Genomic DNA, 18691 nt, shown 5'->3' with positions numbered 1-18691 from the left:
TTTTAAGCAAATTGGAAAAGAGTTACAGAAAATCAAAATACCGAAAAATTGGTGGACTCTCTAACAACAAACTAAAAAACAGATATACAATGCAAAAAATACAATCAAATAATAAAAAATTTGTCAAAAAAATGACCCGGTCCTCTATATCTTGAACAAATGCTAAGAAATAGACGGCAAATGCAGTGACCCAAAAAAAAAAAAAAAAAAAAATGGAAATATCCCTCAACCATTCCGAAGCCCCAGGTCCCTTCTATTATTTGTTAAAACAATGTATAAATAGTCCCAGTTCTTAGGGAGCCCAAGTAGCTATTGAGCCTTCCTAGGGCTTCAGCTGTTGAGTCCAGTGATTGAGAAATCTATTAGGGGCAAAGTGGGCTGAAACTTGGGGGGGGGGGGGTGTAGCCCAAGCATCAGAGGCCATATGGTCAGTAGACAGCATGTCGTTTAAGCTAGCCAGCCTGAAGTAGGCCCCGGAAGCTTGTGAGAGGATTGCAGCCTAGGAAGTTGCAAAAGGCTACATCTCTGTAAAATAACACTTCCGAAGCAAAAAACACAATAGCCAAGTGCAGGAAGGAAGGAGGAAATGATGAGCCCAATCCAAACAAGATAATTATACAATTTTTATTAGCTGCTACAGGCTTTAAACAATAAAAAATGGGCCTAAGTAAGCCCTTCACCTCCAGCCCTGCGGCACTCGGCCTAACAGGCTCTTCAATAGCCTACATCGTAGCATTAATTAATATGGATAAAAATTTCTTTCAAACAAGGTTATAAGAATTTTTTACAATTCAACTTGAAAATTTGTGCAAGAAACACGTTTTTTTTTTTAATTAATATTTTAAAAGAAAAAAAAATGATAAATTCTACACTCCATCTCACTCTATTTCACTAGGATGAAAAAAAATGCATATCAACTCAATAAAATATGAGTAAAATAAGAATTTCATATATAATAATCTTTTTTTGTTTTATTTTTTTGATATGTCTACACAAGGGAAGGAAAAGGGAAAATTCAAACTAGTAACCTTCGCTTCATGAGACGTGGTTCATAACCAAATAAACTACCCCTTAAAGATTATATAATATTATTCTTGAAAAATACACATGTATTACTTTTTAACCATTCAAAGGATATAAAACGGTTTTAATATATTATAGACTGAATTTAAGAAACCCCCAACCTAGTTTGAATAAAAAATTTTGTCCAATCATAAAAAGTTTTGAGGTGACAAGGGCAAATTTGGTTTTCAGTGTCTAATTTTAAAACTTTTAAAGCAAAAAACCATTTTTGTACATCAACAACTATTACTTGCAATTGTACAAATCTCCGACAATTTCCAACAATGAAGTCATACCTGCCAATGTCCACAACCACAAACACATCACATCAAGAATCAGCAAAATCACACATTCCAGAAAGAAAGAAAGATCATATATTACCATTACTTCAGAGTTTATTTACAATATAATCCAAATATATATTACCAAAAGGCAGGGACGACATCATTTCTTCAACCAGCACCCTCATTTTCCCTTTTCTGTATTTGAAATGGAAATACCCACATAACATGAACAAGGGTATTTTGCTTCATTTCTTTAAATTAAAAATATTAAAAAAAAAAAAAAAAGGGGTAAGCCAAAAGACAACAAAAGGTATTAATATTTGTTGGTTGGTTAGGGTCTTGTTTATCTTTATCAGGTTTTGTTCTTTTTCTTCCTTTTAGGCAAAAACAGAGTCGCAGGACAATGCCATCAGACAAACAGCTGCTTGTTCCTCCTCCTTCAGCTTCCTCCTCCTCTGGCACCTCTGCTTCTTCGTCACCATCACTGACGGCGACCTCTGCAACAACAAATCCTTCCCCAATGCCATTAATTTTGTTTTCAAACACTCGCTGAGATCTCTGTCGCCATCACCGTCACCATCAGGTTTAGGAGTAGATGATGTGGTTGCAGCAGTGGAAGCATTACCATGTGATCTGTCCCTTTTCCTACATGACAAGTGGCTAAAACCCACCATTGATACCCTCTTCTTCCTATATCTGATCCCACAAGCGTTACACAGCGACTGAAAAAATAAAAAATAAAAATAAAACCCATTAATTTGATGGGTAGTAGTAACCGAAAAACAAACTGCACCAAATTTTTTTTTTTGAAAAACAGATCCAAAAATCAAGATCACCGCAGCAGAGCAAGGGTCGGAAAACAAATTATACAAACTAGTGATGATTGAATATAACGTTAAACAAAAGAAAACCCAAAAATGATGCCAAGAAACCAGAGTACAAGACCCAAATGGCGAAAAATCGATCACAAATCTAGATCATCAGGACAAAAAAAAAAAAAAAACACGAATGTGGCGGTGGGGAATGGATTGTAAAGCAAAGATAATTATAAACGGTGACTAAGAAAATGGCGGCCCAAACATTAACATCATGAATCCATGATAAACAGAAGAAAGAAGAAAGAACTATTAATCAAATATATGAACAGAGTAAAAGCCTCTGTGGAAGTGATTTACTTTTGGAAGAAGAAAAAAGAACAAAAAAAAAAACGAATAACCAACTGGAACTGGATAGGGATTGTTTCCTTGAAAAACTCAGAGCTAAAAGATACCGACAGAAAGAGAGAGACCCACTACTAGAAAATCATATATGCAGAACAATCAAAGAGCCGATCGAAAAAGCAAATACGATTGATTAAAAAAAAGTTGACAAAAAAAAAAAAACTTAAAGAGACCCATTACTCAAAAATCAAAACTCCAAATGGGGAAATGAATGATACTCACAGAAAGAAAAGAATCAGAAACCCAACAACTCAAATCAGAGACCCACACGAAGATATCAATCATTTGAAAAAAAAAATGAAAAGACATGAAAATCAAGAGTGGTGGAGGGGAAAATCACCTTTGGCCCAGCTGGCCCACCTCTCCACAAGGGGGTCTTTGTGGTCTTGCAATCAGAGCAGCACTTCTTGTTCTCACTCATCATACCCACGCACAATGATTCCTGAATCATGACAAATGATGGGTGTCACAAACTTATACTAAAGAAATAAGCAAAAGAATCACAAAAATAAGCCGAGAAATGAAACATTGAAGCTCCTTTCTTTTTCCTCCGAGGAAAACATTGCAGGGTATAATTAGTAATTACTCTAAAAAACCTCACCTTTTCCACGAGATCCATCATGCCCAGAAAACCCACTTTTCCAAATTCTTGCACACACACACAGGGAGAGACAAACCGAGTAAAGTGGATAACAGAAACGAAGGAGCCAAAGCTCAAGGACCCAAAACAGAATTTGCGCAAAATACACAGGTAGAGAGAGAGAGAGAGAGAGAGAGAGAGAGCTACACTAAATAGAAACCAACATGCAAAACAGAGAGAGAGAGAGAGAGAGGAACCGACAGAGTGACCAGTGGATATGCACAAAACCCTAACCTCTAGGGTTTTTCTGCTATGGAATGACGGAAATGCCCTTGGGTTTGCCAAACATTTGGTGGCAGCACAACCGCCAAATTTTAGTGGCGGTGGGGGGCCACGTGTCAGCATGCAGGAGTGGGAGTTTTTTCAAGACTCGCTCTTCCTCTGTATACATAAATGTAAATGTAAATGTAAATGGGATACTGCGGTCTGCACGCAGTACAATATGTGTTTCTGAGAGTAAAAAATTATTATTTTATATGTAATGAACGTATGTTTGTACTTTTTTTTTTTTTTTTTTTTGGTTTTTTACTTTTTTCTGATTTTGATTTGATAAGGAAATGATATTTTATCCAGAATGCTTTGTTGTTACCTTTTAATCAAAAGAGAAAACCGTTTTCTTGATCTGGAGGAATGACATAAAAAAAAAAAACTCAGAAAGAAAGAGAAAAGTGTAGTACGTATGTATGACTATGAAGAAGATGAACTTTGCAGAGGGAATTAAGGAGAAACACGACACGAGCAATATAAGTTGGATTGTGTCATTGTTAAATGCAAGTGTTCTTTTTTTTTTTTTTTCTTTTATTAAATTTTCAGTATTGCGTCAAAAAATAAGTATGAAAGCGTAAACTTGCAGCATTTCTCGTCAATAATTCTTTTACCATCAATTTTGAGAATAAAATATAGATGTGACAATTGTAAGTGTTTGTGACAAACTTGTGTAAGGTGAATATTTTGTCCGTTTTCTTGACTGGTCACTTCACTCACTTGCCTAATATATGCTGATGTGTTAAACTCTAAGTGAGTTACACAAAACCTTTGTTTTGTACAACGACCACACAGAAGACCCTCTCTATTATTAATCATGCTTATATAGGTTGACGTAATCAAGTTATTTAGAAAGTTTTGACTCCAGTTTATACAAATCCAAGAACTTCAAGAGTGTTTTTTCTTTTACTGGTTGGAAAAAATATATTGATAAAAATATTTTTGAGAAGTGTTTTTTTTTAGCCTAAATGTTTTTTAAAAAAATAAAAATAAAAATTTTCTGGTGGGTCACATTTAAAAAAAAAAAAAAAAAAAAAAAAAAACTAATGGTAAATTTAGACGATGGTTTAAAAAGTTCAGTATTTTTTTTTTTTACAGTATCTCATCCAAATCCGTTAAATTAAGGCAAGGAAAGCGAGGAGCAGCATGGTGGTCCAAAAAAACTGAACAAGAAAGGGACAAAAAGTGAGCAGCAAATGCTTGTAGAAGATGACAGAATTACAAAAAAAAAGCACCGAAACACCATTCTTTCTTTCATTTTGTACCGGGCACAAGACAAAATGCCACCAACCGTCAACAAAGAGGACCACATCAAACCTAACCCTTCCTTCAATAAGTTATTTTAATAACACCAACACCACAAAGTGGCTGAAAAAGAGATTTTGGTCTGCCTGCGAAGCTCTTTCTCGAATTATGCAAAACCAACTAAATCACTTCCCCATACTTGACACCATTAATCCATCAAAAGAAGAGCCTTCAAATATCTCTCTTTCTATATCTCTCCCTAGATGTAGACACTTTAGGTAGTGTGTGTGGTTGACAGGTTGAGGGAGAAAAGCTGTAGCTTTCATTGGAAACATGAAATCATGCCAAAAATTGTTTAGTTGTATGTATGCTTCTCATCTACCAAGGATGTGTAGTCAGTCTATTAATATATATATATTTACATGGTCACTCGAATATGATGTTTTTTGTTCATTAAATATTCCAAGGCAATGTTTGGCTTCAAAAAAAAAAAAAAATCTTTAATTTCAAAGCCTTAAAGCAGCGCATGATCATAAACGCACCTCCTCTCCCCTCAAGCTTACCTAAATTTACTGGATGTGGATCCCTTGATCCCATTTTCCCATTCTAGAGCTTTTGGAAAACTGGATTGCACAAGATTAGAATCAATGGATGACTCTGAAAACGAGCCTGTTTTTGAGTGATCATAAAGTCCAAAGAGAGAGGAAAAACAACAGCAAAAGAGGAACAACGATAGGTTGGCCAGTCTGCCAGTAAGCAAAAGTTTAGGCAATGATTACCCAGCTGGTTCCATAAACGGCAGGATTTTATAGCAACAAAATTACTTTGCAAAATGGCCAATTGAGTTGGAAAAGAGATGAAATTTTGGCGGATAAAAAAAAAATCTATTATTTAATTTAGCACAAAAGTATCACCTGATCAACTAATAATATTGTCATTCATTGTTGAACCTCAAACCTCATGGGAAACAAGAAATATCACAAAGAACTAATTGGGTATTTGAACATTCTCTCTCAGGCCATCCTGTCTCGACTACTTAAATGAACATTCAAAACAAAATGGTCAGAATCACAGAAGACCAAAATGTCAATATCGTATAATTACTTGCTCACATGCAAGTTGCATGCCGAGGTAAAAAGAAAACGGCATCTTGGAGCCTGTTATATATTATCAATAATACTAGAAACTCTTTTTCCTTCAATGCCATTTAGACAACTTTTCATATCAAACCAGCAAAATGGTATACCCTACGCAATACAATTTTGACTCGAGGAACGAAAAAAATCACAACATTACAATGGTAAGGAACAGAAAATTCCAGTATCCCTCATAGCTACAAGTGTCTATTGAGAGAGTTTGGGAGTGCAAAAATCACCCGGCAACAGACAGACTCCACTTCTATGCCAATTAAGACAATAGAAACAAATTATGCGACTCAACATCAACCTTTTATAGGAGAGCCCAGTCACCGGGGGATAACCATTCCCCAAAGAGAACTGTGCCTCCTCCTTCCTTGTTGCAGCAATAGATTCTAGTTCGTCATATAACCAATCTCAGTATCCTTCTCTTAAATCCAGCCGTTGCCAACACTCAGCCAGTCCAGCACCCCCATAAAATCGCGCCCGATAACGGACCAAAGAGGACCCAAAAACGACAAGACACCTGACCTGACCCCAACTATTCTCCCACCACCAATTCCTGCTATAATTTAAAATGAAATTATGTTAAGAAAATCAATGGCAGACATAGAGTAGTAGCCATGCACAAGGTTTGGGTTACATATCTATGAATTAATCAGAGACTACCCCGAGCAAAAACTAATCGAATAAAAGCACTACACAGGACCAAGCGTAAATCAGTATGAAGGTACCTTCAGTTGAAGTTAAATCCACCAGAAGGAACAGAAGGAATCTCACTCCCCCCAAAGTTGAATGCAGACTGGGGAGCATCACCTGGTGGCATTGTATCATCATCTTCCTCCAGCCAATATGTCTCAAGAATCTTCACAGCTTTCTCATAAATCTCCGTGTTGTCATGACTCTGGAGATTCTCAATTTTCTCTAGCCCCTCAGCATCATCTATCATTTGAGCATAAAGATTTACATCTCCAGTAGCTCCCAAATTCTTCTCAGCTTCCCCTACCTTCAATATGTTTTCAAGCCCTTCTAAACAAACCGTGACAATCCTGGGATCAGGGCAGATGAGAAGATCACACAGGGGCTTGATGCACCCCTGATCTACTAAATACCTGTAACCAGCAAAGATATATAAAATCTGCAGGCTAAGAAAACTTTCAAAGACAAAATAAGACAAGGAAACAAGATTTATTTCATACTTGATTTGTTCATGAGAACCACCCGATGTGGCATTTGAGATTGCCCATGCAGCCTCTTTCTTGATATCAAACTCAGCATTTTGGAGCAGATGAACAAGGGGGGCAATAATATTAGCCTCAATAACAGCCTGTAATATGTTATAATACATCATTCTGAGGACATACTGGATGGAAATTGTGTATATAATTCCTAATTCAATGAAACCTAGACAAGCAAAACTACAGTTAAAGAGAAGACAGATAAAATTCATGTTTGAAAAACTTGATCTATAAGTTACCTGAATCTGCTCCTTGTTACCAGCAGTGATATTGGAAATAGTCCAGCAAGCTTCCTTCTTGATGCTTTTTTTATAATTGTTGTTCAACAGGTTCAACAGGCAAGGAAGAGCATTATGGTTGATAATAACCTAGCAGTAACATCACTCATTAGTTGCAAGTGAGACAAATAAATATTTCAACTTGAACGACAGGATTTCCATATTGGAGAATTGATGTTAAATGGAACAAACAAGTGACTAATTGAAAAGAGAACATCTCCTGAGAGGAGAAGGGGTGGGGTATTTACAGGATATTAATCAAGTGTAACGCATAAGTTAATGGTACAAGGTAAATGCTTTCCAATTTAGTTGTTCTACGTCCAACTACAACTAAACAGATCCTCTATATGTTTGCAATGCAACAATTACAACGTTTCCAGGAAAAAAGCAAAAACAGGAAGAACTACTGGATGACAATCATGAACTAGCTTCATCTGATTCAATAAGTTAATAAAAGTAATAACAAATTCAATCCTAAATTATTGTAAGATGAGGCTTCCTAACCAACTGAAAGCTAATCAATCCAAATTTCTAATAAGGCCGTTTTCTTTAGCTGTTACGTCTTTTCTTTTTTTTAATTTTTTTATCCAATCTGTTATGACAATTTAGTTGGTAAGAGCACTATTGCAGAAAGCCAGAAAGAAACTCCACTTTGTTTCTGGAAGGTTAGAAGCCTTGAAAGACAGAAGGGTGACTTCACTCAAGACACACAAAGCAAGGGGAAAGGAAAAAGGAAAGCTACCATGTTAATTATGTCCAGCAAAGCGCAAGTCCTTTTCAATTATATCTTAAGAAAAGAATAACTTGTTTGTTCTTTTTTTCCCTTTTTGGTTGTGGAATGAAATGAAAATTTACTTTGAAAACTGAAACAGGTAAAATCAATTCAGGTTTTTTTCTTTATACATGTCTCATTGCTACACTGAGCAAGTCTGAATAAGACCAAACTATTGTCTGATCTAATATAGTAAAAGACCTTGTAAAGAATGAGCAACTAAGTTCAGTTATCAACAGACAAATTCTCCATGTAGTTATAAAAACGTCTCTCCATCTCTGAGCTTCAATTTACTAGATGCCGTAGAACTTATCAGGAACTCAAAGCATTTTGAGTTGCTGTTTGTATAGATTCTAACTAACAAACTAATATAGTTAACTTAGTTGCATTTAGTTAGCTATTAGTTAAACTTACAGTAAGTTAGTTAGATTAGTTTATGTACTATATATACTCCTCTGTAATGTAGTTACAAAAGCAAGTAATACAATCTGAAAGCTTCCTCTTTCAATTCTTGAGTTCTCTAGTTTCCATTTGTTAGTTCTTTTCTTGTTAGAACTCAAGAAAATCACGCAAGATAAATATTTCAAGATTGTGTACCAAAACCAAAGAGGACTATAAAATGTATACAAAACAAATGGATATACATTGGCACAACTAAGGTGACATGCTATCAGTACTAGGGCTGGCAAAACGGGTCCGCGGGTCGACCCGTTTACGACCCGCGGGTACCCGCGACCCGTTTAACCAAAACCCAAACACGACCCGTTTATTAAACGGGTCGGACCCTCCGACACGACACGAACCCGAGTATTTCACGGGTCACCCGACACGACCCGTGAGACCCGTTTAAAATAACGGGCCGTGCCGGGTCGACACGACCCGACACGACCCGTTTACCCGTTTAACTTAAAAAATGATTTTTTTTTTCTTTTTTAATAATAATAATAGTTTTATAATAATAGTGATAAGTCTGATTCGTCTGAAGAAGAAATACACTTCAAAATCAATATGAAAAGAGATGGATTAAGAAGAAAAGGGAAAAAGGAAAAAGAGGAGAAGATTACAAGAAGATTACAGGGCTTGGGGAGCTTAGGCTCCAAATCAGCTCGGACCCTCCTCCTTTCTGCAGTAATGGGTGCCTTCTCAGCCATCGTTGCCATGGCTTCCTTTGATGCTTGATCTGTTACGTCGGCGGCGAGAGTGAGAGAGAGCGGCAGTGGAGAAAGTGAGAAACAAAGGAAAAATGGAGCGGTGAAAGGCCGAGAGGTCTGGTCCGTCTGGATCCGCTGATCTAGAGAGTGGAGTGGAGGAGATTGCAAGTTTGCAACACGGGTCTGGATCGTCTGGGCGTTTTTCACTTTTTTGGGGGAAGAAGAGAGAGCGGCAGTGGCGGAGGCGAGGAGCGGCAGTGGCGTGGCGTGGGCCGGGGCTGCGTTTGGACTGAGGAGTGGAGGAACGGCGAGAGAGAGAGACCGGCAGTGGAGGAGCGACGGTGGCGTGGCCGTGGGGGGTGGCGTGGCGTGAGGAGTGAGGTCGAGAGGGTCTCTGGGTTTGGAGGATTTTGATTTTTGGAGTTGGAGGAGACGAGTGTCCAGTATGCGTTTTTCACTTAAAAAAAAAAAAAATGAACAAACGGGTCTGGCGGGTCACCCGCGGGTTGACCCGCGACACGACCCGCCAGACACTCATAAACGGGTCATAAACGGGTCGACCCGTTTATGACCCAAACCCGTTTAAGGTAAACCCAAACCCGCTAATTTCGTGTCGTGTTCGTGTCGGGTTGTCGGGTCGTGTCAAAATTGCCAGCCCTAATCAGTACCATGCACAGATCACAAAATATCAATTTAGAACTAAAAAGTCAACTATATCTATTTTTATTCTGCCCAGAATTTTTTAGAAAGAGATAAGTAAATTCCAAACATTTCAAGGGGCAACAGGTTCCAATACCTGAGTCTGCATATCATCTCCGGTAACAATATTTCCAACTGTACGAAGAGCAGGAATGAGCACTGAAGGAGATGGGTGACTGAAAAATACAATGAAAACTTAGAATTTGAATGCAAAATACAGGTAACCCCCCCCCCCCCTCCCCCCCCCCAAAAAAAAAAAAAAAAGTATGGCTCATCCAGGTTGAAGATCTAAGCACTCACAGTAAAAGCTCAACCAGCCGAGAACATACACCTGCTTCAATAACAGCTTGAATTTTGTCATTTGTACCATCAGAAAGATATGAGAGTGCCCAACAAGCATCAGTCAAGACTTCTTCATCGTTTGAATGAATAAGGCGAGCAAGAGCTGGAAGTGCTGGCTTAACCTGTGTAATAAACAGTAAAAAGAAACAATTAACCTAGAGGCCAATATAATATCTATCAACATCGCAATGGTTGATAAACATCCATCCCTCAAAGATACATTGGAACAGCCTTAACACCCCTTTATTGACTTTCACATACTCCCTCCATTCTAATTGAAATGTCTTAGCTTACTTTGGGATGACCCAAATAAATTCCACTCTAAAAGTAAAAGTTCTTCTAAATCTTCTTATATTAACCTCACATTTTTTTATTAAAAAAAAAAAAAAAGATTTTTACTAAAAGTCATGTCACCTCTAATACAAAGTAGAAGACAAGAAAGGTCATTATATTTAACATTTTCATTAACAACAGAACCATTTAAAACCAGGAATTTACGCTCAGACAGAACAAGTATTATTTTAGACAAATTATATGCCAGCATATCATCATCCACAACTGCTAGAATAGCCAAACAAAAAGAAAACTATTCAAACTCCAATCTAACTTCATATTGAAGTTGCATGGAGTACTCAAGATATCCAACCTGATCAAAAGGAGGCTGTGGCTTTCCTCGGCAAAAATTTGACAATGTCCACGTAGCATTTCTAAGCATAGAGAGCTTGGCATGCTCATTTAACTGTGCCAGCAAAGGAAGCAAAGCCCCATGTCCAAGGACAAGATCGCGGCATCTAGGAGAATCACCAGCCACATTTCCCAATGCCCACACAGCCTGCACATCCAAGAGAAGACGGGAAGGGGGTAAATACATGCTGCATTTCACTAAAAAACTTAAAGTTGATTAATTAGAGAAGATACTGTAGAAAGTACTAAAGATCTAGTTGATTCCCTTAGATCACTTAAATACCTGCTCGCGGACATCATCACTAGGAGAACCAAGAAGCTTGACAAATATTGGGACAGCCCCATGATCGATTACCACCTTAGTGTTCTCAGATGTCCCAGAAGCAATGTTAGTCAGAGCCCAAGCGGCCTCAAACTACAGGAAGTTTCAAGCAATAATACTGTTAAAGTCACGGACATATCTAAAAGAATAATAGATAATAGATAGCAAGAATAAACCTGAAGCTGTGGGAAGTCCTCCCTCACGAGAAACTCAACAAAGCGAGGAACAACACCTGACTGTATCACTTCCTCAATCGGAGGGCTGCGCTCTGGTGAAAAAAAGAATATGTAATTAATTGAATCACATACATGTGAGATAGATGTATTAGAGAGACCAACTACTAACCGATTGAAAGCAACTTCCTGAACTGAGTAGTTGCCTCAAGCTGCAAATTACTATCATCACTCCAAACTCCTGCAACCATGGATGGCAGGTGCTCTAACTGCAGTCAAATGATTCAACCATAATTAGAATGATAATGACCAATAATACCACTATCACTGGAACAATTCTAAATTATTTTAGCAACTTGAATCACAAATCTCCTGGTTTACAAATCTTCAGTCAAAGAAGTTGTTTTGGCACTCTTTTTAAAGGACAAGCATAATAAGAACAATCCATAACACACTCAATATCAGTACACCAACTTGTCTTGAGAATACTGACCCCCCACCCCCCAAAAAAAGCTTCCACCGAAGAAGCAGAATTAGTACTTTTTTAAGTGGTAAATTACATATGCACCCGGTGGGTCTTGGACATCCTTGTTCTTCTTATCCCAATTCAACTATAGAAGACTGAATTCAAAATGTTATTGAAATCACAAACCTCGTGAAACCAAATTCAATAAACCCAACACATCACAAATGCCCAAACAGCAATCAGTTAAATAAACTCCAAGGTTTTCGGGGGGGGGGGGGGGAGGGGGCGCTAAAGTAGCAGCTCTGAGCTCACAAACCCTTGCAATCACTAAAATTAAATTCAGCAAAAACCCATCGCAACAGTAAAAAACAAACACATAATTCCAAAAAATCCAACTACTATCCATTCATTTGAGCCACACAGGACTAAATTCAAAAGGCCAAGTGATCACTGAAGTTGCCAACCCTACAATAACATTAAAAAAAACGCAACCAAAGCACCAATAATCAATTCAATCAAATCCTAATTCCAAAACAAATCAACAAATTCACTCTCATTTCAGCTGCATAAGACTTAATAGAAGAGGCTACCTAAACACCAAGCTCGCAAAACCTTACGATCATTTAAACAAAATCCAGCTAAAACACTGATTGTCAATTCAATCAAGCACTAATTTCTGTAAAATTGACAAAATCAACCAAGCCACAAACGCTTCCAATCAACTACGCAAAATCCAACTCTCAACACGATCAATCCCTAACTTCCAATAAAAATCAACACTGTTCGCCCCCATTCTCACTCTACTGCACTAAATTCAAAATTGCAAGTAACCGTCAAGCTCACAAACACTCACCAATCAACAACACATAATCCAACTAAAACACGAATAAGCGATCCGATCAAACCCTAAATCAAACTAAATTTCACCAAAACCCTAAATCCCAACCTAATTCATAAAAATCATAGCCATCGAACTAAAACGCCAACAAAAAACGATCCAACCGAACCCTAAACTAGAGTAAACTCCACGAAAACCTTTACAAACCACAACAAAATCCAGCTAAAACGCCAATAAACGCTCCAACCAAAGCAACGATCGAATCGAGCGCTAAGAAGAAATTGAATAGGAAATGAGTGGGTACCTTCTTCTCGACAGCGGAGGAGTGGAAAGAGGAAGAGAGGGGCTGGGACTGGAGGCCCTCGCGGCGCTTCTTGAGGAGGCTCTCCTCCCGGCGGTTCCTACGGATCTCCACCATCGTGTCCTCCCTCCGCCGCCGTCCCTCCTCCGCGTCCACCGCCACCTTGTACCGGTTCCGGCGAACCTCGGTCCTCGCGTTCGGCCTCAACGACATCGCTTTGCTTTCACACGAAAATAATTAAGTAGAATGAGATTAATCGAACCCTGGAGAAATGGGGGGTTTTGAAGAGAGTGGTGTGGTGTGGTGCGGTTGGCTTGAGAGTTTGGAGCGTGAAAGAGAGAGAGTGGGTTATATAACGCTTTTTGCGGAGACGGGTGGAGGGAAATGGGGCTCGGATCGGCGGAGATTTACGGGTGTGCCACTGGGGGGTTTTGAATTTGAAGGTGTCGTAGGAAAAAGGTTACTTTTGGTGGAAAAGGAAATGGTTGCAGGTTTTACAAGGGGGGGAACACGACGTCGTTTGTACCGTGGACTTTTTCTTCCACCAGCGTCATCTGTATTCGGGCTTTTTGCCATGGTCAAGGACTCAAGAAGTATTGAACGGACTGAACGACATCGTTCTGATTAGACGGCCTAGTTTTCATCATACATATTGATCAGACGGTGTAAACAGCATGTATTTGATCGGACAGTGTAGAGAACATGTGTATGATCAGAATGAACAGCCCGATTCTCAGCTGGGCTGGAAAATCTAAATAAGAATTATAGCAAGGGCCCATTTGTGCAACCTGTAAGTATGAAGGCCCAGTCCTTTGAAGGCATAATATTTCCCAATGACCCTATGAACAAAAAAAAAAAAAAAAAAAATCATTATATTCATTGTTGTAATTATTATAATACTATTATAGTTTTAAAAAATATAAAAATATTAATAACAAAAAAAAATTTCAAATCTTGAAAATTTTTGAACCAAACACAATCCAATTGTATTCTAATTAGGCCAAGTATTTTGCAAGCCCAAACTAGTATTGGATTCTTTAAAATATTCTTCAAAATCTGAAGAATAATTTCACTTTTTTTTTTTGCTTTGAAAAATCATATTTTAAAATAATGCTTTTGTTGTCCGGGATTGGAAAAATGCATATGCTTAAGCATCGAATAAATCAAAAGTGTTAAACCAAATGGATAATGTTGATCAACTAACGATCAAAAAAGTGGATGGCATCTTCAGGGCTTTGATGAAGTGTGAAGTATGTGCATATGTGTCGTCATATGTTCTAACTTTGTTTCATTCAAAATACTATACTTTATAATTGTGCTAGGAGCTTGCTCCCAATTTAGAATGTGATCATGCGGGCCAAGTATATTTTAAACAAAATTACAAAAAACAAAAAAAGTTTCGTAAAATGATGATTTGAAAATATATCACGCTTTCAGTGATATATTTGAAAATGATGATTTGAAAACAAAAAAAATCATGATCACGCTTTCAGTGAAACTACTACTTTATTGAACGTTTAATTGCATTTAAAATCGCTATTTTTTCTATCAGTATATTTTGAAATCTATTAAGGATATAAATCCTTTAGAATAAATGTTGATTTTATATTCCTTAAATCAAGACATTTAGATAATATTGTTAATCCTGATTTAAGGGATATCTTTGTATTTGAAATATTTCAAATCACATGTAAAGCTCCATAAATAGAGCTATGTACTCAAATTATAAAATCAAAGAAATATGTAATTTATAATAGCATTTCTAGCAGTTTCCTCATCATTTTCCCTACATTTAAGGATGCCAACTACTTTTTGCTTCTATATGTCAAAATACACCTCCAATAACTTCTTTTAATCATTATCTATATCATTAAAATATTTATTTTTTTAATTATATTATATATATATAAGATGAGAGATGAGAGAGAATTGTGAGAGGAGAGAGGAGAGAGAATAATTTTAATAATCATAAGGATTGCAATAGTAGAACTCAAAATATTGGGTTTCACTATAGCAATCATAGTATTTAAGGTTTTAGAGAATCTGCTGTGAGATGTTTTTTGTGATTTTTTTGATATATTCCATAAACTTAAGGAACAAAGGAGTCTGTTGAGAATGCTCTAAGGGTTTAGTGTGTGGATGTGGGCTATAGCCGAACTACCTGTGTTTCTATATGCTAACAGGCTAACAGCCTAACACCAATGGTTAGATCGTAAATTGCAATTTTCTTTTTTTTTTTCTTTACTTTATTTTTCTCTTCTAATCGTTATCTCTCTGATTTTAACATGTTTCAGATAAGAAAACGATCTATGAGGTCCAGCTTAATCTTTGTATCTTTTTCTATTTCCTCGATTTCATATTATTTCGCTTTATATTTATCTTATTATGTGTTTCCATAACATCAATATTCCAAACATGCACTTACTAAATCTACCTTATAAGAAAAATGTTAAGTTTACAAAGTAATATGACAAAAAATAATTAAGTTTTTTAAAATTAAAATTTACTTTATTTTTAGTTATATTGTGCAATATCATTTTATAAGCCGAAGATTTCTGGAGTTGTAATTAGCTGACCAAATGATTAAAGGGTGTTTTAAAAACATATGTGCTTGCAATTGACCGACATGTTTGGTGGCAATGACAGAGGAAAAGCCGTACTCCTATTGCTTTTCCTTAATGTACTTTCCATAAATAAGATGTGATTTACAAATCTCCAGCTATGACACAGCTCAGGACCATATGTTACTTTTATCCATTTTTGCCATAAATATACCACCTTTGTCGGTAGGGAATTCTCCTTCTCCCACGGGAAAGGCCTTCTTAATTGAGTAGTGTTCGATCATTCCTCTTATTTTTATCTAAATTCAGGTGATGCAATTAATTTTTATTTTTATATTTAAATACACCATACAATAGTTTTTTTTCTTTTTTTCTTTATAATATTATTATTATTATTTTTTTGTTGACAAAATGCAAGTTCTTTATGTACCCTTACCTTTTTTTTTGTTATACAATTCAAACATAGTCTCTAATAAAAGGCAGAAAGAAAAGAAATGAGATAAATATTTTTGTATTAAAATAATAGACATATAAGCTAAAGTGTTACCTAATGCATTTGATAGTACTGTAGCTTATATAATGTTTAATAGAAGGTAGGTATCTGTTTCAAGAACCCTAAGCAGTGGATCGTCAGTTGCGGAGGAAAGATAATTGATTTGGCTCTAATACCACTTGATGCAGGACGGAAAGATAATAACATAACAAATAAATAAATAGTAGAAAATAAAATAAAATAACATTGATAGAGTCTCACCGGTCAATAATGAGGTTTTGGTAGAGTTTCACCAATAACAAAAAAAGAGTAATCATGCTTCCAAAAGAACATATTTTTCATTAATTATAATTTGATTACTACAAGGGAATATTGTGCTTAAATAACCTAAGAGACTAAATTCTAACCCTAACTTGACTGAATTTGAGCCAGGCCCATTACAATAACTCTTAAAATATAAATAAAACACCAATCTAAATACAAATAACTTAATTAACTAATAAGACCCAAATAAAATTAAAAGACCAACTTATTTATTCTTCCTTCGAGTGTTGGCTGTACCCGGAGTTGATCCCCCTTGTTTCTCCTGGCACCCTGAGACCGGTTCATTGGTCCCATCTATGGGCTTTGTTCGGCCTATTCGGTATTTGTGTGTCCTAAATGAAATGAATTTTATGGGCTGGTCCTTTGTGTTATCCCAATTTCCAACGAATATCAATTTAATATATATAAATCCAATCTAATTTGAAGGAAACAATTTTTTTTGTTTTTTTTGGGGGGGTTTCAAATAGTTAATAGTCACAGTTTAAGGTCGTGGAAAGTGGTGGGCTTGCTTAATATACCCAGATCAGCAGTATAGAAAGTGGGCCTTATTGGGTAAGCTTATAGGCCTACATTTAGTTAAAGACCCACTTTCTTTCCTCACTATGCTCAGCTCCACCCATAGAATTATAGAAAGAAAATAGTTCAAGTGAAAATTTTGTAGAGAAATGTTTGTTTTGTTTTGTTTTTTTTTTTTTTAATCTCGGACAAAATATGAATGTGTAACACTTCTCAATTCTATTTCAAATCCAATAAGAGAGGATCTTTATTTTATCCCATATTTAACAGCTTTTACTTGCTGAATTTTATATTAAAACATGTCATATTGCGATAGACAACCAATCAAACAATTCTACTCTAATGATAAATTGCGATAATTTACCCTATAAATTATCAAAATAATGACAATGTACCGCCAATTTTAACAAAATGATGAAAATACATTTACTAAAATAAAAATAAAAATATTAAAATTTAATTTTTTTCAAAAATTTAAGGGTATTTTTGTCTTATTACAAATTATATAGGGGTAATTTCATCATTTTGCTAGCATTGAGAGTACATTGTTATTGTTTTGATAGTTTTTTAGGTAAATTGTCGTAATTGACAATTTATAGAGTAAATTATCATTGGAGTGGTAATTTGAAGGGGTTAAACAGACTTTTACCTTTTATATATATATAGAAAGAGAGTATGGTTTTTCTAGATAATCGAAAATGTTTTTCCCTTAACCAAAATTTTTGATAGTATTAAACACCGAAATTTAGGAGAGAGAAAAAACTAAGCACAAATTAAAATATCTTTGTTGCGTAAATTACTAAACTAGGTACACCTTTGCAAGGAAAATGGTCCCACAAAGAGTGAAAGAGGACAACGTTAACAATACGTCGAATCCAGATTGGACGGCCAACCAAACGAACAAAAGAGGCATTTTTTTTTTTTTAGAAGCGCAAGAAAGCAACTTTCCTAAATTTAGCCAAAAAAAATATATATATGTGCAACTTGTAAAGCTTGTCAACTTGCAGACACCATCAATTATATTCTTTTTGTTTTGTTTTGTTTTATTGTGAATAATTAAATTGTAAGTTGGGTTTGTTAACCTTCTAAAAAATATTTGTTTATATTATTTTTAAAATAAAATACATTTTTTTTTTCAGTATATTTAACATGTGTAATTTATTAAATCACATGTAAATTATATCATATAAAAAATAAAAATAAAAACTATAATAGAAAAACAAAAATCAAATTTCGAAACATACTCGTAAATTCTATGATCAAAATCTCTTACAATTTCTTTAAAATTGTAGATTTAAAAATTATGTGAAATCATACTCATTTTTCATCAAATGACTTGAAAAATACTACCTAAGGGTGGCATGGTAGCGAGGCAAAAAGTACTTTCTTTTCAATATGTTTTTTTTTTTCACTTTTAAAAAGACACTTAGTAAACTAAAAAACAGTTTTCTATTCAAAGTTTTTCTACATAAAAAGCGCACGAACCTAAGAAAAATATACTCAATTTTCATTAATAATATGTTACATTTTTAATAGACAGCATTTGTCATTATACTCAAAGCAAGAAATTTGTAGATTTACATGATTTGAAAATCTAAATTGATTTCTTTTTTTTTTTTCAAAAAGAAAATCATAAGAGATCCTTATCCTAGGACCTAAATTATGTTCTTGTGATTTGACAG

At 35.7% G+C, this 18691-nt stretch overlaps 2 protein-coding genes across 3 annotated transcripts; both read right to left on the bottom strand.

Annotated features, from left to right (window-relative positions):
• Positions 1 to 1413: 1413 nt before the first annotated feature.
• On the bottom strand, positions 1414 to 3479 carry LOC132168573 (GATA transcription factor 15). Its single transcript, XM_059579571.2, has 3 exons — positions 3168 to 3479; positions 2907 to 3008; positions 1414 to 2068 (listed from the first exon to the last, which is right to left on the bottom strand). The coding sequence occupies exons 1-3, from the start codon at positions 3186 to 3188 to the stop codon at positions 1724 to 1726; spliced, it is 468 nt and encodes a 155-aa protein (XP_059435554.2). The 5' UTR covers positions 3189 to 3479; the 3' UTR covers positions 1414 to 1723.
• A 2371-nt stretch (positions 3480 to 5850) lies between these two features.
• Positions 5851 to 13454, bottom strand: LOC132170329 (importin subunit alpha-1). Of its 2 annotated transcripts, none has more exons than XM_059581269.2 (11): positions 13119 to 13454; positions 11683 to 11779; positions 11514 to 11605; positions 11299 to 11430; positions 10978 to 11163; positions 10290 to 10453; positions 10087 to 10165; positions 7329 to 7457; positions 7051 to 7178; positions 6586 to 6963; positions 5851 to 6416 (listed from the first exon to the last, which is right to left on the bottom strand). In XM_059581269.2, the coding sequence occupies exons 1-10, from the start codon at positions 13326 to 13328 to the stop codon at positions 6588 to 6590; spliced, it is 1593 nt and encodes a 530-aa protein (XP_059437252.1). In that variant the 5' UTR covers positions 13329 to 13454; the 3' UTR covers positions 5851 to 6416; positions 6586 to 6587. The 2 variants fall into 2 exon arrangements, with proteins under 2 accessions (XP_059437252.1, XP_059437251.1); XM_059581268.2 differs by having other exon boundaries at positions 5851 to 6413.
• Between the last annotated feature and the right edge of the window lie 5237 nt (positions 13455 to 18691).

Source organism: Corylus avellana, chromosome 1, assembly GCF_965113065.1.
Source record: "Corylus avellana chromosome 1, dhCorAvel1.hap1.2, whole genome shotgun sequence".
In the NCBI taxonomy this organism is placed as follows: domain Eukaryota; kingdom Viridiplantae; phylum Streptophyta; class Magnoliopsida; order Fagales; family Betulaceae; genus Corylus; species Corylus avellana.
This window is presented reverse-complemented; position numbering and strand designations above follow the sequence as displayed.